The 23753-nt window shown below is 41.2% G+C and overlaps 1 protein-coding gene across 2 annotated transcripts in view; it reads left to right on the plus strand.

Moving 5' to 3' along the window:
* ATP13A4 (ATPase 13A4) overlaps positions 1-23753 on the plus strand; it is a 128019-nt gene that overhangs the window by 34425 nt on the left and 69841 nt on the right. For both annotated transcript variants that reach the window (XM_006059758.4, XM_025286361.3), the window contains exons 2-3: positions 11123-11296; positions 22837-22983. In XM_006059758.4, coding sequence (XP_006059820.3) covers positions 11123-11296; positions 22837-22983 — 321 coding nt within the window. The remainder of the gene's footprint in view (positions 1-11122; positions 11297-22836; positions 22984-23753) is intronic.

A 23753-nucleotide genomic window follows, 5' to 3' on the forward strand; every position in this document is an offset into this window, starting at 1 on the left:
ATTAGCTCAAATGTGAATCGGCAAGGATTCAAGCACTATCCCCCGCCAGATGAGACTATCAGAGGGCAGGGGCGGGAGTGTCTTCATGAGAGGTAACCCTATTGGTGGAAAGACTTTTCTCTGTTGCCTACCAGCTGGGTGACTCTGAGGACTTTCCTTAACCTCCCTGAACCTTACCTTTCTTAATCTCACCTCCAGATGATATTACCTTCTTTGTAGGGTTGTGAGGATTAAAGCAGAGTGTGAAAAAATAGATATTTAAGGTGACTGGTACACAATGACAAGTTATTATTTATACAAAATGTATGTCTCATGAGCTTTAGCCAAGTTTGGGAGGACAATTATCTACAGGGCAGGGTGTCACTAATGGGTGGGACAAGTTGCTTTTCTGTCAGCTAACTGGCCTGACAAGGAGGTGTTTCCACAGCCCATGCTGGCAGCCTCCTGGTCTGAGAAAAGGAAACCCTGATTATGTTGAAGGACACTGAAGCTCCAAACACGTTTGTTCTTCCTCCTTCCAGAACTAGACTGCTGCCCACCTGGAATGTCCAGCTAGGCAGAAGCCTCTGTCCCTGACTTTGCCCAAGGGCCCTAGCTTTAGAATTGTCACAAGAGGTCTGCCTGCTGTTTGTGGGAGGGGAGAGATGCAAGTGTGCTTTTTAAGGGTTTCGCAAACTCTCTTTTGGTCAGTGGCTAAGAGGACATGTCCTAGAATCCCAAAAGTCCCACCCAAAGTTGCATTCTCTGTCCATACAAGAGGGGGTTGATTCAGTTCAGTTCACTTCAGTCGCTCAGTTGTGTCCGACTCTTTGCAACCCCATGATTTGCAGCACACCAGGCCTCCCTGTCCATCACCAACTCCCAGAGTTCACTCAAACTCACGTCCATCGAGTTGGTGATGCCATCCAGCCATCTCATCCTCTGTCGTCCCCTTTTCCTCCTGCCCCCAATCCCTCCCAGCATCAGAGTCTTTTCCAATGAGCCAACTCTTTGCATGAGGTGGCCAAAGTACTGGAGTTTCAGCTTTAGCATCATTCCTTCCAAAGAACACCCAGGGCTGATCTCCTTTAGAATGGACTGGTTGGATCTCCTTGCAGTCCAAGGGACTCTCAAGAGTCTTCTCAAACACCACAGCTCAAAAGCATCAGTTCTTCGGCACTCAGCTTTCTTCACAGTCCAACTCTCACATCCATACATGACTACTGGAAAAACCATAGCCTTGACTAGACGGACCTTTTTTGGCAAAGTAATGTTTCTGCTTTTGAATATGATTAGAACGCCACAATACACGGACCTGTACTACCTTAAAATGGAATTTTGTTCTTCAATGCACTCTGAGGTCCTGAGGCAGGATGGGGCTCTGTGAGTTTAAGGGAAATGTCCTGGTGGCTGGGGCAGAGTGAGAGCAAGGGGGTGGTTCAGGTCCAGGAGGAACTGTGGGTGCAGTCCATAGGGGCATTTGATTTTCTCTCTTAACTCCTATTTCCTCAAGAATGAATTGTTGTGACCACTACTGAACTTAGTGGTCATTTGGCATTAAGTCCTTTTTGACAATAGATTTCAATGTCAAAATTTCTTATTCTCTTCTGGTGCTGAGGATGATGTCTGAGGCACTAGGACCTAGAGACCTGCTTAGGTGGGGAAGCTCAAATCCTAAAGCAGGCTTCTCAACCTCCTCACTACTTTGGGCCACATAATTTTTTGCTGCAGAGTTTTGGGGGTAGCTGTCCTCTGCATTGTAGGATGTTTAGCAGCCTTCCTGCCCTCTACCCCTCAGGTGTCTTACCCAGGTGAGAGTGACCCCAAATATCTCCAGACATTGCCAAATGTCCACTGTGGGGCAAGATCAGCCCTGTTTGAGAACCACTGGCCTACAGTGAGAGGCTGTATTTCCAGTGAGGAGGACCTGGATGAAATGAAAAATAGAAGCTGACATAGACCCTCGGTGCTGGGGAAAAGGGAAAGCCTGGCAGACATGAGGGACATGAGGAGCACCTGCTCATTTCAAGGGGGGCATCTCCCACTCACTCTGGCTGATTATTCCTTCCTTTTTTCCTTAAGACTTCAGATCTCACAATTAGTGGTCCATAATCTTTGGTTCGTGACATACTCGTCCCCTACCCATTCTGTATAGCATTAATTTAGTCATTTAATTAATTCATTATAATAATGTGATGACCCCACTACTCAAATAAAATCTAGAATTTTGACAATAACCTACGTATGACAGAGTGGTCCCTCTTTCCCTATCTCACCCCAATAGAAGTAACCCATTGTCCTGTACCCTGTGGTCATTAATCCCTTATCTTCCTCTCTATGTAGTTTTCTTTTCTCTAAGTGTATCGTAAAAGTAAACTTAAAATTTTAGTTGTTTTTAACTTTATAAAAAGATTACCATGCTGATGTAAGCCTTTGCAGACTGTTTTCATTTACTATTGTTTTACTAAAGTCATCCCTACCCTTGGGTATTGCTGGGAGCTCATTTATTTGAAGTGCCATATCAGGTCCTATGGGACCTGTCATGTCCATAGCACCTCTCACCAGGTGAAAGCCAAATGGTCCTATACTGTGAACACACCACGGAGTATCATCTTCTGTCTCAATGGGTGGTATTGGGTTTGTTCCTGGGCTATTTTGTACAAGTCTTTTTGTGCTCCCTAGTTGGTTCTTTTTTAAAAAATTATTTTTATTGAAGTAATAGTTGATTTGCAATGTTGTATTAGTTTCAGGGTTACAACAAAGTGATTCACATATATATGTGTGTATGTGTGTGTGAGTGTATGTATATATATACATATACACACATATATACATATATACTTTTTCAGATTCTTTTCCCATATAGGTTATTACAAAATAGTGAGTAGAGTTCCCTGTGCTATACAGTAGGTCCTTGTTGTTTATCTATTTTATATACAGTAGTCTGTATATCAGTTCAGTTCAGTCAGTCCTGTCCGAATCTTCACGACCCCATGAATCGCAGCACGCCAGGCCTCCCTGTCCATCACCAACTCCCAGAGTTCACCCAGACTCACGTCCATCGAGTCAGTGATGCCATCCAGCCATCTCATCCTCTATCGTCCCCTTCTCCTCCTGCCCCCAATCCCTCCCAGCATCAGAGTCTTTTCCAATGAGTCAACTCTTCACATGAGGTGGCCTAAGTACTGGAGTTTCAGCTTTAGCATCATTCCTTCCAAAGAAATCCCAGGGCTGATCTCCTTCAGAATGGACTGGTTGGATCTCCTTGCAGTCCAAGGGACTCGCAAGAGTCTTCTCCAACACCACAGTTCAAAAGCATCAATTCTTCGGTGCTCAGCCTTCTTCACAGTCCAACTCTCACATCCATACATGACCACAGGAAAAACCATAGCCTTGACTAGACTTGACTTTGTTGGCAAAGTAATGTCTCTGCTTTTCAATATGCTATCTAGGTTGGTCATAACTTTCCTTCCAAGGAGTAAGTGTCTTTTAATTTCATGGCTGCAGTTACCATCTGCAGTGATTTTGGAGCCCCCAAAAATAAAGTCTGACACTGTTTCCACTGTTTCCCCATCTATTTCCCATGAAGTGATGGGACCAGATGCCATGATCTTCGTTTTCTAAATGTTGAGCTTTAAGCCAACTTTTTCACTCTCCACTTTCACTTTCATCAAGAGGCTTTTGAGTTCCTCTTCACTTTCTGCCATAAGGGTGGTGTCATCTGCATATCTGAGGTTATTGATATTTCTCCGGGCAATCTTGATTCCAGCTTGTGTTTCTTCCAGTCCAGTGTTTCTCATGGTGTACTTTGCATATAAGTTAAATAAGCAGGGTGACAATATACAGCCTCGATGGACTCCTTTTCCTATTTGGAACCAGTCTGTTGTTCCATGTCCAGTTCTAACTGTTGCTTCTTGACCTGCATATGCTGCTGCTGCTGCTAAGTCGCTTCAGTCAAGTCCGACTCTGTGCTACCCCATAGACGGCAGCCAACCAGGCTTCCCCGTCCCTGGGATTCTCCAGGCAAGAACACTGGATTGGGTTGCCATCTCCTTCTCCAATGCATGAAAGTGAATAGTGAAAGTCAAGTCGCTCAGTCGTGTCCGACTCTTCGCGACCCCATGGACTGCAGCCCACCAGGCTCCTCCGCCCATGGGATTTTCCAGGCAAGGGTACTGGAGTGGGGTGCCATTTCTCAAAAGGCAGATCAGGTGGTCTGGTATTCCCATCTCTTGAAGAATTCTCCACAGTTTATTGTGATCCACACAGTCAAAGGCTTTGGCAGAGTCAATAAAGCAGAAATAGATGTTTTTCTGGAACTCTCTCGCTTTTTCCATGATCCAGAGGATGTTGGTAATTTGATCTCTGGTTCCTCTGCCTTTTCTAAAACCAGCTTAAACATCTGGAAGTTCACGGTTCACATATTGCTGAAGCCTGTCTTGGAGAATTTTGAGCATTACTTTACTAGCGTGTGAGATGAGTGCAATTGTGCGGTAGTTTGAGCATTCTTTGGCATTGCCTTTCTTTGGGATTGGAATGAAAACTGACCTTTTCCAGTCCTTTGGCCACTGCTGAATTTTCCAAATTTGCTGGCATATTGAGTGCAGCACTTTCACAGCATCATCTTTCAGGATTTGAAAGAGCTCAACCAGAATTCCATCACCTCCACTAGCTTTGTTCATAGTGATGCTTTCTAAGGCCCACTTGACTTCACATTCCAGGATGTCTGGCTCTAGGTCAGTGATCACACCATTGTGATTATCTGGGTCATGAAGATCTTTTTTGTACAGTTCTTCTGTGTATTCTTGCCACCTCTTCTTAATATCTTCTGCTTCTGTTAGGTCCATATCATTTCTGTTCTTTATCGAGCCCATCTTTGCATGAAATGTTCCCTTGATATTTCTAATTTTCTTGACGACATCTCTAGTCTTTCCCATTCTGTTGTTTTCCTCTATTTCTTTGCATTGATTGCTGAGGACGGCTTTCTTATCTCTTCTTGCTATTCTTTGGAACCCTGCATTCAGATGCTTATATCTTTCCTTTGCTCCTTTGCTTTTCGCTTCTCTTCTTTTCACAGCTATTTGTAAGGCCTCCCCAGCCAGCCATTTTGCTTTTTTGCATTTCTTTTCCATGGGTATGGTATTGATCCCTGTTTCCTGTACAATGTCACAAACCTCCATCCATAGTTTATCAGGCACTCTATCTATCAAATCTAGGCCCTTAAATCTATTTCTCACTTCCACTGTATAATCATAAGGGATTTGATTTAGGTCATACCTGTATGGTATAGTGATTTTCTCTACTTTCTTCAATTTAAGTCTGAATTTCGCAATAAGTAGTTCATGATCTGAGCCACAGTCAGCTCCTGGTCTTGTTTTTGCTGACTGAAGAGCTTCTCCATCTTTGGCTGCAAAGAATATAATCAATCTGATTTCGGTGTTGACCATCTGGTGATGTCCATGTGTAGAGTCTTCTCTTGTGTTGTTGGAAGAGGGTGTTTGTTATGATCAGTGCATTTTCTTGGCAAAACTCTATTAGCCTTTGCCCTGCTTCATTCCGTATTGCAAGGCCAAATTTGCCTGTTACTCCAGGTGTTTCTTGACTTCCTACTTTTGCATTCCAGTCCCCTATAATGAAAAGGACATCTTGTTTGGGTGTTAGTTCTAAAAGGTCTTGTAGGTCTTCATAGAACCGTTCAGCTTCAGCTTCTTCAGCATTACTGGTTGGGGCATAGACTTGGATTACTGTGCTATTGAATGGTTTGCCTTGGAAACGAACAGAGATCATTCTGTCATTTTTGAGATTGCATCCAAATACTGCATTTCGGACTCTTTTGTTGACCATGATGGCTACTCCATTTCTTCTGAGGGATTCCTGCCCACAGTAGTAGACATAATGGTCATCTGAGTCAAATTCACCCATTCCAGTCCATTTTAGTTTGCTGATTCCTAGAATGTCGACATTCACTCTTGCCATCTCTTGTTTGACCACTTCCAATTTGCCTTGATTCATGGACCTGACATTCCAGGTTCCTATGCAATATTGCTCTTTACAGCATCGGACCTTGCTTCTATCACCAGTCACATCCACAACTGGGTATTATTTTTGCTTTGGCTCCATCCCTTCATTCTTTCTGGAGTTATTTCTCCACTGATCTCCAGTAGCATATTGGGCCCCTACTGATCTGGGGAGTTTCTCTTTCAGTATCCTATCATTTTGCCTTTTCGTAGTGTTCATGGGGTTCTCAAGGCAAGAATACTGAAGTGGTTTGCCATTTCCTTCTCCAGTGGACCACATTCTGTCAGATCTCTCCGCCATGACCCACCCCACGGGCATGGCTTAGTTTCATTGAGTTAGACATTGAGTGGTCCTAGTGTGATTAGATTGACTAGTTTTCTGTGAGTATGGTTTCAGTGTGTCTGCCCTCTGATGCCCTCTTGGAACACCTACCGTCTTACTTGGGTTTCTCCTACCTTGGGCATGGGGTATCTCTTCACGGCTACTCCAGCAAAGCGCAGCCACTGCTCCTTACCTTGGACGAGGAGTATCTCCTCACCGCCTCCCTTCCTGACCTTCCATGTGGGATAGCTCCTCTAGGCCCTCCTGTGCCCGTGCAGCCACGGCTCCTTGGATGTGGGGTTGCTCCTCCCAGCCGCCTCATTTATCGTTCCTCCCGCACCTTTCCCTTTTGATAACCATAAGTTTGTTCTCTGTGTCTGTGAGTCTGTTTCTGTTTTGTAAATAAGTTCATTTGTGTCATCTTTTTAGTCCCCAGTTGATTCTTCCAATGCAAGAATATGAGTACAGGATGGTCACAACTTCTCATTTAATTTTAAAGAAAAAGTAGAACTTCTATGTGAAAATAACTGGGGCACCAATTTAAAGTTTTAAGAAATTCTTACCTGGCCAACAAGAAACCTTTCTGCAGGCCATTCTTTTTGAGCCTCCAGTTTAAGATTAGGTCATTCAGGTTGAGAATTTCTCACCTGAATGGAGAAGTTAAATAAATTTAGGGGACACTTAGGAAATCATTTTTTAGCACTAAAGAATGGCAAACAGGAAACAACCCAGGCAGAAATTTGAATAGAATGTGTGGTTAAGATCAGCAGGGAGTTAAACCGTGTTGTTTTAGCACAACTTATTGTACTGCTTGGAAATGTAACAAAACATTCTCTTCATGTGAAACATTTGAAAATAAGGGAAAAGAGATTATCTTTAGGAAAGTGCTTTTAAAAAATGAATCACTTTAACTTTCCAATATTTAATGAAGCTAGAAGAGAAAAGCAAAATTGTCTTAAGGAGAATAAATGGCTCCCAGGCCAACAGGATCTGATTGTAATTGATCAAATATATTTAAAGAAAGCATGTTAGTCAGGGTGAGAGAAGATTCCAGAGCCCAGTTTAAGTGCTATGTTTGCATATGGCTCCACCAGCAGGATAATCACAATTGTGGAGATGGTGCCATTGGAAAGACAGCAAACTCTTAACACCCACACATGTATTTCTCTGGTCCGTGTGACAGGTACATATATCTCTCTCTCTCTCTCATGACAACCCTGTCTCTGGGATCTGTTTAACTGGAGACTTCTCTGGGAACCGTTCTCCTGTCAGTCTCTGGGTTTAGAAGGCTGACAGCCATTCTCAGGACTCAGTGGCCCCCATGTGATCAGATCACCTCACGGAGCTTCTTGGAGTCAGCCAGTGCTCTGCTTTGGTGGCCACCCTCTCACCCTCCCCTGCATTTCCATGAGATCCTGTCCTCAGACTTCTCCTTTCACTAAGTGCTTGCCTAGTATCAGGTCCCAAGTTCACATACAGAGTGTAAATTCTGTAAGATCAGCCTTGATTTAGACTTAGCCCTCTAGGGCAGGGTCTTTTCTAGACTCTGGGAACCCCCTGAATCTCTATGGAGAAATTTATGTATGTGTATTTCTGAGGAGAAGATCTGTAGACTCTTAAGGAGTTCTGTTGGCCAAGGTGATTTAGATCATTGCTTGGGGCTTCCTTGGTGGCTCACATAGTAAAGAATCTGCCTGCAATGCAGGAGACTCAGTTTGATCCCTGGGTCAGGAAGATCTCCTGGAGAAGGGAATGGCATCCCACTCCAGTCTTCTTGCCTGGAGAATTCCACGGGCAAAGGAGCCTGGCAGGATACAGTTTATAGAGTTGTAAAGAGTCAGCCACTACTGAGGAACTCACACTTTTCACTTTCAGGGAACATAGTTTGACTTCTTGAGTACAGGGGAGAAGGGAGAAGGCCTATACACCTAGAAGTCTGACTTTTGGTCCTTAGGAGTAAAAGGACGTAGATGCCCTGGGACAGGGGGAGGAGAAGAATCTGTGGGTTGGAGGCGGATGAAGAAAGGGACAGCTTGCTATTCTGTAATGCAAATAGACTGCCAAGAGGGTAGTATTTTGGGGACACTTGCCCAACATTTTTTTTTTTTTTTTGGTCTGATGGACTCTTTTTTTGTGGGGCAAAGTGTGGGTGGAGTGCAGGGTAGTAGGAACTGTTCCCTCAAGCATTTTCAGAGACATGGAATGCACTCTGTAATGCAGGAAGGAAATTGCTATGGGTTGATAAGAAACCACACTGTACACATTTTTACCATTTTAAACCCAGTATCTATGAATAGTCCCTGCAATGCCTGCAATTTGCTGTACACTTAAATTTTTTTTCTTAAATTGAACTTAAAAGCAAAATGAAGAAAGGCATTAGAGTAGAAATGGTCAGTTCACATTTACCTTCAGTGTGCTGCCTAGATCTGGACTTGAAGCTCAGTTCTGAGTTACTTATGAACATTGTGCATTGGAAACTTTATTTATATCTTTTTCATTGAGATCAAAGTGTGTGTAAAGCGCATGATGAAAGGTTTTTTAGTGCTCCATCAATGTTAGCTACCGTCATTGTTCCCAAATCATTAGTTGCTAATAAAAACTATTACTATACTCATTTTAAACTCTAGTTTTCTTAGCTGGAAATTGAAGGACATTATTCTTGCGTTACTTTGATAATGAACATGAAGACACTTGGGAAACTACAGAAAGCTTTCACTGAATAGCCTGTAAAAGAACGCACAGTGATAGGGAGATTCGTGCTTGTATTAGGGACAGAACTGGCATAGCTTCAGCATAATTAACCAGGGGCTTAGTTGAATGGCAAGATAAGAAAGCAATTAAATGTAATATTTTAAAAAAGGTGAAAAAGTGGCTGGGTGGGAAGGGTGGGTAGAGTTGACCTGTTCCACAGTGTAGGAATGTAAAAAAAGCACATGGAAAGAGATGGTGGGATGGACTCAGGACAGGTCTGGAATTTAGAATTGGTACACTGCCAACAGAATTGGTATGCCAACAAAGCATTGCTTCCAGTGTGGTGAGGGTATACAAACATTTCAGATTTGGCATCTGGGGAGCGACAACTGGAGTGTGGGACAGAAGAGTATTTATGTCAGGATAGACATTCTACTTTGCAAAGTCAGTCAAGAGCTTGTATTTCTGCAGTGAGGTGAACATTTTATCAAAGGCATTCCAGAGGTGAACACTACCTAAGGAAGCTATCAGCACCTGTGTGCACTGCTAAATAAGAGAAAGGAACCCAGTAATTACACCTGCAAGCAGCTTTCAGCCAAGGATCACAGAACTTTCCTGCTAATATATCTTTATCAAGTTGAGACAGGAAAGTTGGAGGATTTAAAGTTGCATGTTCCACATCCCCTTTTTTCCTACCAGGCAATTCTAACAAAAGTAGAACAGTTGATACCAAGAATTCTTAGCTCTAAATGCCTGTAAGCTATGTCAAATTTCCAATCGAATTTTGGGTCTATATTCCAGGAAATGGTAATGTAGCAGCAGCAGCAGTAATTACTCATGTTAGCACTTTTACATCAGATCAGATCAGATCAGTCGCTCAGTAGTGTCCGACTCTTTGCGACCCCATGAATCACATAGTAACTCATTTAAACTTCACAGCAACCCTGGGAAGTGGGTGCCGTCACCACCCTCATTTTATGGATGACAAGGCAAGAAATTAAAAGGTTAACTTACTTGTTCAACCTCACACCCAGTAAACCAAAGACTAGGCTTTGAACCAGAGAATGTGCTTTTAAATCAGACATGCTCCTTCCTCTCAACCTTAGTTATTAGACTTAATATGTGATATACCTATGGCTTTGTGGGCTATCGCTGTGGCATAGAGACCATAAACTTCAGGGGTGGTTTTCTGTTCTGTCCCAGGCTTTCCTTGGAAGGAAAAAGTTTGTCCAGATTATAAATTTATTAGAGGTCAGACTCTTACCTTGTTAATCTTTGCATTCTCCATGATCTTCTATTCCCCTCATGGCACATAGCAGCTGCTCAATAAGCAGGAGTTGAAATAAGTTATATGGTTTTTCCCCCCTTAATACAAAATTCTTTTTGCTACTAAACAAGAGAGAAGGGTGGAAAGGCCTAGTTGTCTTTACCCCAAATCCCCAAAGGCAAGCTGAGATTTAGTTGTTCATTGTCAAACAGTTTCACCAAATCCTGACTTTGAACTCAAGGCCTGGTTCCAGCTCCCCCCGTTCCATCCCTGCTCTTCCTACAAAGCTGCTGGTCTCAGCTAGGGAAATCATTCACTGCTGCTGTCTCACACATGGCTCATGGTCACATCTGTGAAGGTTGTAGATCAAGTTCAAGACTAGAAGGCTGATGAATCTGGGTTTGAATCTTGACAGCAGAACTTGCCAGCTCCGTGACCTTGGACAAATCATTACATTCAGCCTTTCTGAGCTCAGCCTCATCATTTATGAAGTGAGGGTCATATTATCCTATTCAGAGGATGCTTGGGAGACTTAAAGAAGGTGATGTATCATGTAGTATAGTGTTTGGCTCAGGGTAGCCAGATGCTGAAATTGTAAAAATCGAATTTCCCCAGTTGGAATACAACTTCTTGGAAGTCTGAAATCACAGCTTATGAAGAATTTTGTCAGGGATCTTTCTCCACTTTCTCAAGCCCTCACTCCGTTCTTCTGTTCTCCCCTCAACCTCTTCAGTTTCTTCACACTCTGCATGTCCCCCCACCAGTTTCATCAGCAAAATTCCAGCTTGTTCATTTGTTGTTTATTGTGCTTAACTAATATTTGGATTTATTTTGGTTTTGCCCCAGGAGATATTTGGCTACCAGACTCAGAGTTGCCGGAAAACCCTCTGCCTTGCTGGATCCATTTTCTCCTTTGGGATCCTTCCCTTGGTGTTTTACTGGAAACCCGCTTGGCACGTGTGGGCAAATTGCATCCCGTGCTCCTTGCAAGAGGCAGATGTTGTGTTGCTGAGGACAACGGTGAGTGTGTCCCTGGTTCTCTACCTGGCAGCCTTTTCTCCTGAACATCTTGATATGGGATGGCTGTGGGGAGATGAGCACAAGGCAGGTGGTGGCTAGAGGTCCAGCCTCCGGATCCATCTTAGCCTTACAGTTATTTACCACAAATTTAATAATTTGTATGTGATGTGATTTCATTAAGAAAATCTGATTCATAGGGTATTCCTTTTAAAATTATGATTGTAGTGGATGTCAAAGTAGGGAGTGACACCTTAGGTTTGTTACTTAACCTTTTGGGACCTCAGTCTCTCTTTTTGTAAAATGGAACTAGTGAAAGCATGTGTTCTCTCTTGGGTTGGTGTGAGGATGAAGTGAGATTACATTTGTAAAAGCCATTTACAAAATGTAAATGGTTTGATCACTCTCATTTACAAATTGTAAATGATCTTTGGTCATTATCAAAGATTGTTTTGTGTGTCTGTGTATACTTTTTTCTCTTTCTTTTTTACTTTTTAAATTATGAAAATATGATAACACATTTACAGGAGAATTGGAAAATACAGAATAAAGTTATAGTACAAAATATACAGAATATATTTCCACTATATATTACAATTTTTAAAAAGTAGATAAATTTAGATTTTTAGTTAGAGTTTCAATATCAAACACTAAAAAATTAATAGAATGATTATACAGAGATGTAGAAGGATTTAGTAGACCTGAAAAGCACTGTGAACCAATTTATGTGTGTATGTGTTTTTTATCCAGCAACTTTACAGGCTTACTGAACAAAAGGGCTTGCTGTAGCCTAGATGCATCTACATATAATGGTCTTGCTCATCTGGGTGCTATGTCCTTCCCTTACTGCTGCTGCTGCTGCTGCTGCTGCTAAGTCGCTTCAGTCGTGTCCGACTCTGTGCGACCCCATAGACGGCAGCCCACCAGGATGCCCCGTCCCTGGGATTCTCCAGGCAAGAACACTGGAGTGGGTTGCCATTTCCTTCTCCAATGCATGAAAGTGAAAAGTGAAAGTGAAGTCGCTCAGTCATGTCAGACCCTCAGCGACCCCATGGACTGCAGCCTACCAGGCTCCTCCATCCATGGGATTTTCCAGGCAAGAGTACTGGAGTGGGGTGACATTGCCTTCTCTGCCTTCCCTTACTAGCCATAAGCATTTCCTTGTAGGACAGAATACATGAGGAAAATACCCTTTAGCTAGGAATCCCCAACACTCATCTACACTCAATCAGGTCCCTTCTCCTAGTTGCGTGTTGGCTTTGCAACTGAACATAGAGTGGAAAGTCCAAAAAGGCACGGGTGCCTCAGGAAACTGTATTCCGTCACTCCACCCCTAACTCTTTGAAAGGCTTTCTCTCATTTCACTGTCCTCTTCAACTAATCAGAGCCGTTGAAACCACCTTCAATCTTGCCTTTTTCATCTTGATTTCAACCTTAATTTTTAATTACCTGCTCTTGTGAGTCATTTTAAATGGATTTGCTATGCCAGAGGCTCTCCAAATAAATGAGGTGCTAAATTAGTCTTTATGTAATTAGAGAAGAACTCAATTATTTCAAACACTTCTACTATGTGAGTCTTAGATAAAAATAAGCTTTGGGAGCCAGAAGTTTAAAAGTCTGCTGTTGGGTTATTTGCATTAAAATGACACTTTAAGAAAGATATTATTTGAATTATATTATAATAGCTGAACAGTAAAGATTTCCCAGTAAGGAAGCCTGGATGACTCCTACCTGAAAATGTGTTGTATGTCTGTTTTTTTGTGTTATTAAAAAATCAGTACTTGGTATTTATCATCAATCTCACACTGGTAAGATTACAGATCATTATCCTAGATACTGATTAGGTAGTCATTTTTTTAACTGGAAAAAAAAAAAGTAAACGTGATATACTGGCTGGAAGTCTTTAGCACCTAGTTTATTTTCTGTTCCCCTCCTCTTATTAAGTGCCTCAAAGAGTGAGATTTTTTCCAAATGATAAGAGTAATTACATTTCTATTTTATAATTTTAAAAGTGGCATTTTATTCATTATCCATCTACTCCTGAATTTTAACCAATATTTGTATCAATGCCACATTTCTATGCAAATAACATGATTTACATTCATTGGTGTTTTGAATTTAGATGATCCTGATGATTTCCGTAGTTTTTATCTCTATTATAATCACAAATAAGTTTTTTCCTTCATTGTCATTGTATGTCACATGTTGCCAAAGACAATGTGCAGAAAACTTTGTGATGATTGACTATTAGGCCTGACTCTAGGCATATCACTTCTATGTTTTCATGGGGGAACATTTTCCCTTCAGTTTCACCTAAAGATGTCAAAGGTAGGGGCTTTAATTTGAAAACTTCAAAATCCCACAAATCAGCCATGCAAATGACACCTGCGGTCCACCAGACCCCCAGATGCTCATCAGCCACTAGCATGTGTGATGATGTTTCCTGGATCCCTTATTTCCTCCCCTCCCTCTTCCTCTCCAGCCTCCTCTCTCCAAACCCAGGCTCCCCACATCAGCAACGTTTTCTAAGGTAACCAGATAATTTGTCCATGATTTTACTCATGCATTTCTTCTGATATTCCCTATTTCCTCCATGCATTCTTTCACTTATTTGTTCATTCATTATTTGTTGAGCAAGTACCAATCGTCTACCAGGCATTGTTATAGACACTGGGAATACAGCTATGAACAAAACAGATAGCAATCCCTCTTCTTACTGAGTGACATTCTGGAGAGGACTCAACTCATTTACACTTGCATGCACTCATCCCGACATTCTCTATACAGTAAACACAGAGAGTAGGTGTTCTATCTCTACTTATTAAACCTACTCATTCCTGGGCCATAAATCACCTTGTCTATTCAATCTTTGTTGATCCATTCTCTGTCCTAAGTCTGGAAGAAATTAATCACCTTTCCTTCATTCTTTTTTAGCTCTGTATTTTCAAGTCTCATTGCTATAATGCTTTCTGAAGTCTGCCTTCTATTACAGTGCAATTCTCTTTACATTTTACAAAACAGCATCTCCTTGATTATGCTATTTTTTTTTATGTTAGGCAAATACTTTATACATATTCTCTTATAAAAGATTCATAAGTACTACCTCCTTTGGGAAGCTTTTCTTTTTTTTCTTTATTATTATTTTTCACTTTACAATATTGTATTGGTTTTGCCACACATCAACATGCATCCGCCTAATTCTCACAACAGCCCTGGAAAATGGCATTATCATTTTTATCTTAGAGATGAGGATACAGAGAGGACAATAACTTTGCAACCTGGTAAATGTCAGTCAGGATTTCCCTCTCCCTTCCTTTTTGTCTCTTTCCTTTCCTCCTCCTTTTATAAATTTGATGAGCACAGGTTGTATGTCAACCATAGTGCTAGCTCATGGGCAGGGCAAGGAGCAGGAAGTATTATAGTAAAATCAAGGTTCTTTACAGAATTCATCAGATCACTATACAAATAAATGCAAAAATCCAACAGTTACAAGTTTTATTGGGTTGGCCAAAAAGTTCATTTGAGTTTTTCTGTTACATCTTATGAAAAAACTTGAATGAACTTACTGGCCAACATAATACTTAGGAAAGTTTCATGGTTATCATAGGATTGTAGGTAAGGAATTGACCAAGTCAAAAAAACCAGGAAAGACTTTTCCGAGCATCAGAGGATGATAAACATTAAAAGGTAATGGTGGCTGATGGGGAGGAGCACATGGGGAATGGTCCAGGTAAAGGGGGTCACATGGATAAAGAAGTTGAACCTGAGTTCCTAATCTCTAAGCCCAGAGCTTCCCCCACTATGTTATAGTTCTTTTTATAGCTTTTTCTCCTTTTAGACTAGAAGTTTTTTGGAGACGGTGGCCATGGCTTTTCATTGTGTGTAGCACCTAGCTCGTGGCCACAGCAGGTGCTCAATAATTATTTAATTAAATTAAATAAATGAGTTGAACCTGCAATAAATGGTTTCACAGATTCTACCAAAACTTTGTCACGACAGTAAAGTTTGAAATACCATGATTGAGAAAGTAAGAGGAGATAGTATTATGCTTCTTTTATGCATTCCTTTCTCTGAATTCTGTTTCCCCATCCCCCTACTTTCTAAGGCAATGGCACCCCAATCCAGTACTTTGCCTAGAAAATCCCATGGATGGAGGAGCCTGGTAGGCTGCAGTCCATGGGGTCGCTAAGAGTCGGACACAACTGAGCAACTTCACTTTCATGCATTGGAGAAGGAAATGGCAACCCACTCCAGTGTTCTTGCCTGGAGAATCCCAGGGACGTGATGGCTGCCATCTATGGGGTCACACAGAGTTGGACACGACTGAAGTGACTTAGCATCCCCCTACTTTAAACTACTTTTTGGTTAAGAATCTAGCCAGAAATGCCTGAAATTTCATAAGCTGGCCTCTCTGAGATGAATTTTTGTTAAGGCAAATAGTCTTGAGGCTACTATCTTTTATAAGATAGGACTATTTATATTGTGACTTATGATTTGCAAAGTATTTGCATACATGTTGTCTTATTTGGTCCTTACTGGTAGAGATTATTTTTTCCCTATTTTGCAAATGGAGACATAGAGAAGTTAAAAGAAAGGCTCATGGTTCCAGAGCTGTAAGCAGTGAAAACAAAATTTATGGTGAGTTGTTAAGGATTTCTGTGGGTTTGTTGTTGTTGTTGTTGTTGTTTGTTTGTTTGTTTGTTTGCATATAAACATGGATACAGCCTATTTAAAGTCTCAAGAATTGCAATTCTGGAGACAGATTTGGGTACCCTGAAAAAGTGTTCTGGGAAAGAGAGATTGAGGGGTAATAAGAATAAAAAGTCATCACTGTTCCCTGGGGACAATTGTGATTGACTCTGACACAAGTCAGAACATGTCTGTTCTTAAGAAATCACAGTTGTTTCTGGGTAGAGGTCTGATAAATGAATAGACTGATGTAAGTTATCTTAGGGTAAAGGTCTGATAAGTATTTTGAATTTGTGGCAGGTGTTGTGGATGACTTCATCAGACCAAAAAGTCAGATTTCATCCAGGGTTAAAGGTGCATACGTCACACTGCCTTAATAGTCTCCTAGCTCCATTTAAGAGTGCTCTCTTAGCAATACTGACTCCATTTTGGTTTTCTATTCACAGTTCTCCAAATTTCTCCCTTCTGATAGACATGTTTCTTTAGAAAGCATTGATGATCAACCACTTGGGTTATTTGACATTAGTATTAACCCCCTTGGCACTGGGGAGACTCATTCCCAGAAAGCCATGTCCCACAGAGGAGAAAGAGAGGTGATCATGCAGAAGGTATATGATTTTAGAGAGTTTAGAGATCTCATAGCTTGAATTTTAGAACTTTAGTCATGAATCAGGTACAATAATTAAAAAAAAAAGCTCACTAGTTTATAAATAACAGTTGGAACAAATTATATCTGCTTGCTCAGATGGCTGAAGTCTTTTATGTGTGGGGAAGACTTATAAGATTTGCATTTGCTCTTGACAAGCAATTTTAAGGAGACTGTTTGGGCCAGAGAGTCCTTTTAGCAGTTTGAGTTAAAAGACCTCTTTTCCATTTTTTTCAGTCTTATGAATTGGAGATGGTCTAGACAGACGTTCCCTGAGAAGATGAGGTAGAACATTTATATCTCAAAGAAACAGAGGGAGAAATGCACAACTCCTCTGAGGACTTTTGTTCCCTTGGGGTCAGAATTAGGGCCATTAATTCAAAATGACCACAATGGTCATAGACATTTTCATTAGGTCCTTACAATTATTGTTGTAATAATCAATCAACAATGCTATAAAAAGAAAGTTCAGAGAGATGTGGAGAGCAAGGAAAACATTGTGGTGAATCTTCAGAGGAACAGAGAGGAGCAGAGAGAGAAAGAGCTCTCAGAAGCCTCAGAGGAATTTGCAGTTCTGAAATCCTTCGACAGAATTGTGAGCAGTTTCTCTGAGGGAAATGGATTAATTATTATGTTTCCCGAGTCCTCAAAAATGCCTGTTGAGATATGCTTCCATTTTTGCTTTACATTTTTCTAATTGACTGCATGGGTGAAAATGAAAGTGTTAGTCACTGAGTCGTGTCGGACTCTTTGAGACCCCATGGACTGTAATCCACAAGGCTCCTCTGTCAATGGAATTCTCCAGGCAAGAATACTGGAGGGGGTAACCATTTCCTTCTCCAGGGGATCTTCCCTACCCAGTGATCTAACCCAGGTATCCTGCATTGCAGATGGATTCTTTACCATCTGTGTCACCAGGAAGCCCTGCATAGGGAAACTAATTTAGGAATTTCAAAGAAGCCCCATGTTGGCCAATTTTATTATAAATCATCCCAAGTAACTGTAGTCCAGCAAGACAAATACTTGCAGAACTCAGGTCCATAGTTCTTATATGGAAGACCAGCAGAAATTCCAGGAGACTGCCCTTAGAGAGTGAACTTCCCATATTCCAAGAGTAATTACTTACCAGAAAAAGAAAAAAGAGAACCAAAATCATTAGAATAGAAGCTAGCAAACCAAACAAAACAGAAAGTGAAACCTTGAAGGCCACTGGGGCAAAATAGAGAAGATAGGGAGAAAGATCCTAGAGGACAGTAGCTGGTAACAAAGGACAGCCTGCCTCCTACCAAGACAGGAGGTTCAGTACAGAGGACTTACTGCCATGTCAGGACAATGGTCCTAGGTCTCCTTAGGGCCCCTGAGGAGACCACGGAGCACACGGGAATCTTGCTGTTACCTCACTCAGATCCAAGGTAATATATATAACCCCAAATGAAAAATACTGATTTCCTACTACCTCTTTGAAATTTTGCAATGGGTAACATTTTTCTTTTAAGGCCATCTTAGAGGTACTGTATTTTGTGAAGTGAACTTCTACACAAGAGGATAAGCCTGAACTTGAAGTGACCATTACACTGTTACTTAAATTCCAAGAGATGAGGTGCTTACAGCAAAAGGTTGGAAAGAGATAAGCAAGGTCACTCACTTCATTCAATATAAAAGTTAGTCTGGTATTTCCAAGGTTCAGAAAGTGCAAGTCCACAGAAGATAAGAATTGTCCAGGTTTGCTTCTCTTTCTGTCCAGGTCAAACCTAAGTCTTCTGTGTACATTCCTTCTTTGAAATCCACTCAAGTTATTTTAAATCTTATTCTTTTAGAGTTCAAGGACTAGACTGGTCTGATTCATTCTCTTGGTGAAGAGGAGGTAAAGATGATGCTCGAGCATTAAAACACCTAGATTTGCCAGGCAAACAATCTGGATTATATGTATTACAAAGCAATTATTTAAAGTGGTAGGTCTTCCAGTGTATTTAAGGATTTTATAGCTCAGTAAGTTCATGAGAGAGCTGGGAAACAGATTGAAGAGGAAATAGCCATTTCTAGGTAAACATACTTCTTTTCCAGAAAGGAGAAATAGACTGTTAGAGATTCTAAATTTTTTTTAAAGGGAAAATAAGTTTCTAGTTATAGAAAATCTCAGGAACAACATACTATGGAAATGAGGTACAGCACTGCACCCAACCAACATTTGTCACATCAGCTATAGGCCAGACTCAGCCTGGGTCACATACATTATGCCTTTAATTCTGAAAACATCCATGAAATGTGTATTATCACTCCCACTTCCTGGATAATGAAAATTAAGTTCAGAGAGTGGCGATGATTTTTCAATTTGGTTTGGAACTGAGATTTGATCTCATGAAGGAACCCATGCCCTTTCCATACTGGACAACACCAAGTTGAAAATGGAGAGAAGTTATGAGCTCACCCAGGGTGACCACTCCACAGTGACACACTTTCCTTCCCTTTCTTTGTCTTATTTTCTCCTTAAAAAGTTGGGTGTATTTCTTTTGTTTTAATTATCATTTTTAAAAAGTATACAATTTTTGAAGGTTACTTTTCATTTATAGTTATTAAAAATATGCATGATTTTACAGTCCTTAACAGAGTAGTAAACAAGGGAAAAGTCACTGTGGCATCTTTATTTAGCATATAGAGTTCTACTTTGCATTATAGAGAATTTGAGTTAAAAGGCTCCAGGAGTAAAGAGGATGACAGGAAGGGGATGAGCTTAGAGACAACTATATCCAAGCATCTTCAATTTAGTGATACTTTAGACTGTAATAAGAAAAATTTCAGCCTTATACTTGCCTAGACTAAGATAGGCAGTCAGTACATTGGATTAATACTGGCCCGTGAGAGCTTGGGAGTTCCAGTGTTCCGATTTGCCTTTTCCCTTTAAGGGATTACAGTCTAGAGCTTGGTTTGCTGTCACACTGAACGAGAGGGTGACAGCCTGATTTGGGGTGTCAGATTCTCTGTTGCTAGGAGATCAGAGATTCTGAGCAACTGGATGCTATTTGATACACAGTCTAGAAATCAAGGTGACTTTTATACATGAAGCACAAACACTGTTGGATGACTTGTTGAAACAAAGAGGAAGGAGACAAGATTTAGCATGAGAAGACCTGATCTCAGGTCTCCGCTGCCTCTTGCTCCCCATACCAGATTGGCTTGGACAATTTTTAGCCTTGTTGATGGAGAATTTTCTCATGTGCAAAATGGAGATTTTAATACCGGCTTTGGAGATTTGTAAACCTAAAACAGGACAACTGGCACAACAATTGTTTGTAGTTAATATCACTTTGCTTCATTTAAGAGGATCAAGAGGATCTTATCTTCCTAATTGTCCTCACTTGGTGGTCTGAGGTCTCTGATCCTGATGCCATTTTTGTAATTTGTATTCCTATTTAGCTAAAAATTATACACTTTCTTACCAAGTTTTTCATTGATACTTTGTTTGATACTTTGTCCTTTGGCAATCTTAGCTCAGGCTGGGTATAAAAAGGCAGTTCAATCAAACTGTATTTTTAAACAAAATATAGACTAGAGCAAAGGGTAAGACAGGATCCAGAAGGTCGGGGGGATGAGGGTGTCAAATCCCTGCTCTAATGGTTACCAACTGTGACTTAGTTTCCTCCCTGTAGAATGGGTAATGAACAGTAACTACCTCCTAGGGTTTTTGAGCTTTAAATGAAAGCATACACATGTGGCATAATATGTGCCTAAATGCAGCCATGAAATTAAAAGATGCTTACTCCTTGGAAGGAAAGTTATGACCGACCTAGATAGCATATTCAAAAGCAGAGACATTACCTTGCCAGCAAAGGTCCGTCTAGTCAAGGCTATGGTTTTTCCAGTAGTCATGTATGGATGTGAGAGTTGGACTGTGAAAAAAGCTGAGCGCCGAAGAATTGATGCTTTTGACCTGTGGTGTTGGAGAAGACTCTTGAGAGTCCCTTGGACTGCAAGGAGATCCAACCAGTCCATCCTAAAGCAGATCAGTCCTGGGTGTTCTTTGGAAGGAATGATGCTAAAGCTGAAACTCCAGTACAAAGAGTTGACTCATTGGAAAAGACTCTGATGCTGGGAGGGATTGAGGGCAGGAGGAGAAGGGGACGACAGAGGATGAGATGGCTGGATGGCATCACTGACTCAATGGACATGAATTTGAGTGAACTCTGGGGGTTGATGATGGACAGGGTGGCCTGGCGTGCTGCAATTCATGGGGTTGCAAAGAGTTGGACACGACTGAGCAACTGAACTGAACTGAAAACATAATAAGTGGTCAATAAATATTAACTGTTGTATTACTGTTATTGGAAACACAAAGTTTTTCTCATAACAGAGCACTTGACTCTTTCATGTGGTCAAAGGCAAAGCTGTATGATGCTGAGCTGTGTCAAGCTGTGTTCTAGGGAACTGGTGGCATATTCCACAGTACCTAGAACATGCCCCAGTTCAGTGGCTTAGTACTGGAAATGTAGCCACCTTCAGTTATTCTTAGGCTGTGAAGGTAACTCCATGCAGATATGATTTGATTTAGTAGTTAAAAAATGAAGTATAGCCAACTTTACTGGTTTTTAATATTAACTCATTAACTTTCAAATTTCTACTAAGGTTTTTCATTCCTCCCCTCCTCTCTTTTTAAAATTTCCTCTCCTTTTCTCTTCTTTCCTTCTCTTTCCTCTCCTTTCTTCTCTTCCTCTCCCTTCTTCTGTTCTCCCTACTTCCTTTGCTTTGCCTTCCCTGATCATCTCCCTCCTCTCTCTCTCTCCAGTTGTCTCTCTCAGAACCTGTGCTAAGCCAGGCTGGAGCACAGACATCTATCAGACATGATTTCTACCTACAGTCTGAGAGACGTGATAAGGTGAGGGGACAAAGGATGATGCAGTGAGGTAGTATGTGGTAAGAATCTCAAGTACCCTGATGATTTAGAGGAAAGATCAGAGAAGTTAGGAATGTTCCCATACATGAACTCTGAGTCAGACCCTGAAGGATGGTTAGGATCCAGCCCCAGGAAGACTTAAAGATACACACTCCAGGTTGAGGAAACAGCAGGAAAAAAGGCATGGAGGTGGGGTTTGCCTGAGGAGAATCATTGTAAGAGACTTAGCTACAATAATTACTAACGCTTCTCACTGCCTTTTGCAGTCAGCTCACTCTTCATGGCAACAGTGGTTGTGATGGAGACAATCTCTGGTTCTGACCTACATTCCTAGGCCTCAAATTGCTTCCCAGGCTTCACTTTCCTGGCCATTCTTCCTAGCTCCTGAGGTTTACCAGACATCCAAGTGGAATTTACGTGTGTCATTTACCCATTCAGATAATAACCATTGCTATTATCAATCAGTCTCTAAGCGACCACCATGGTCCCTGTTACTCAATCCAGTGCTGCTGCCTCTAGTTTCATGCTGTGATGGAGTCACCAGTGAACTGAAACTGAAGCAGCTTCAATTAGGGTCATGCACAAAGATGCCTTCCTCAGTGCTGCCTATGCCAGCATCTTGACAATTACCCCTGGGCATGTTCAGCTCACACTTTCCATACTTTCCTCATCCATTCATCAGATTCTCATTCAGTGAATCAAAATTCCCCATGTGGATGGGCTGTAAGTGACAGTAAAATATGGCACCTACCTTCAAGATAGTCTGGAAGAACTAAGAGAATGTAAGGCAGAAGGTAATTGGGAGCACAAGAGAGGGACAGTGGCAGTCTTTTGGAGCTGGTATAGGGACGGTCCTCCCCACACCCACCCCCACAAGAGGTGTTAAAGGGAGTGGCATTGAAGTTAAGCCTCAAAATAAGAGGATGGTTCAGTTCACCTGGTCTCTTAGCCCTTTAGAAACACTTTGGAATGCTTGCTTGTTTGGGACTTTTTTTCCCTATGAAATTTGTATGTGGTCGTAGCCCCATGGTTGGAGGGTAATAGGGAAAACTGGTTCTTACCTGAACATCTGCCTCGTGACTCTTGAGTGCTGTCATATGCCACTGCATCATATTCACCTTCTGAGTCCTCAGTAAGTGATGACGAGACTTTGCCCCTTAAAGCTCTAAATCTACCAGCTTTCAAAGGCATGTAGTCCCATCAAGAGGGTTTGTTAACTCTGCAAACTTACACAGTTATATTAAAACAATGCTTTTCGGGTTGAATTTTAGCCTGATGACTTCCTTAACTTCACGGGAGTTTTGGTGTTTATTTCCTCAGGATGAATTCCAAACTTACTCTCGGAAAAAGGTAATGTGGATCTGCCTGTCAGCCTTGAACAGCGCATTTCGGCTCAATCCTGACAGTCCTTTCATCACCGACGAGGAGAGCATCATTAATAGAGCCATAAGAAAGCCAGACCTAAAGGTAAGTACGATTATGGCTCCTGCAGATGCTAGAGAAGGTGAATCTTTTTTCCTTCCAAATACAAGATTAAATTCATATATAGTCAATACTTTAAAGTAACTATAAATGGAATATAACCTTTAAAAATTGTGAGTCACTATATTGTACACATGTAACTTACAGAATATTGTACAGCTGCTATATATTTCAATAAAATGGTTAAATTCAGATCCTCCACTGTGCCAATCTTTAATTTACAGTATAGAACATTATAAAGAATATGGATTTTGGAGCCAGAGCTCAGTTCAAATCTCATCTTCATCCTTCAAAACTGTAATCTTGAGTCAATTATTAAACTCTGATAATGCCTACTGCTAATATTAATTGATGAAATTCAATTAATTAAGAAAAGCAAAGATCAATATAGTTGCAGGTATGTAGTAGATGTTCAGTGCATATTAACTCTTAGGAGTATCATGCCCTGTATTATAAGCTATGCAACAGGATTTGTCTTACAATAAAGGTTAATCCCCAAAGAATATCCTAGGGAGTTTATGTCTATAAAATGATCTTTTTTGAATTCTGCCATTCAAATGTATTTGGGTTACTCTTTTCCCATCATATTAAATTAGTATTACTTGAATTATGGCTAGTTAACATTCGTATTTCAGTACAGTTCAGTCGCTCAGTCGTGTCCGACTCTTTGCGACCCCATGAATCGCAGCACGCCAGGCCTCCCTGTCCATCACAAACTCCCAGAGTTCACTCAGACTCACGTCCATCGAGTCAGT

The sequence above is a fragment of the Bubalus bubalis genome, chromosome 1 (genome assembly GCF_019923935.1).
Source record: "Bubalus bubalis isolate 160015118507 breed Murrah chromosome 1, NDDB_SH_1, whole genome shotgun sequence".
In the NCBI taxonomy this organism is placed as follows: domain Eukaryota; kingdom Metazoa; phylum Chordata; class Mammalia; order Artiodactyla; family Bovidae; genus Bubalus; species Bubalus bubalis.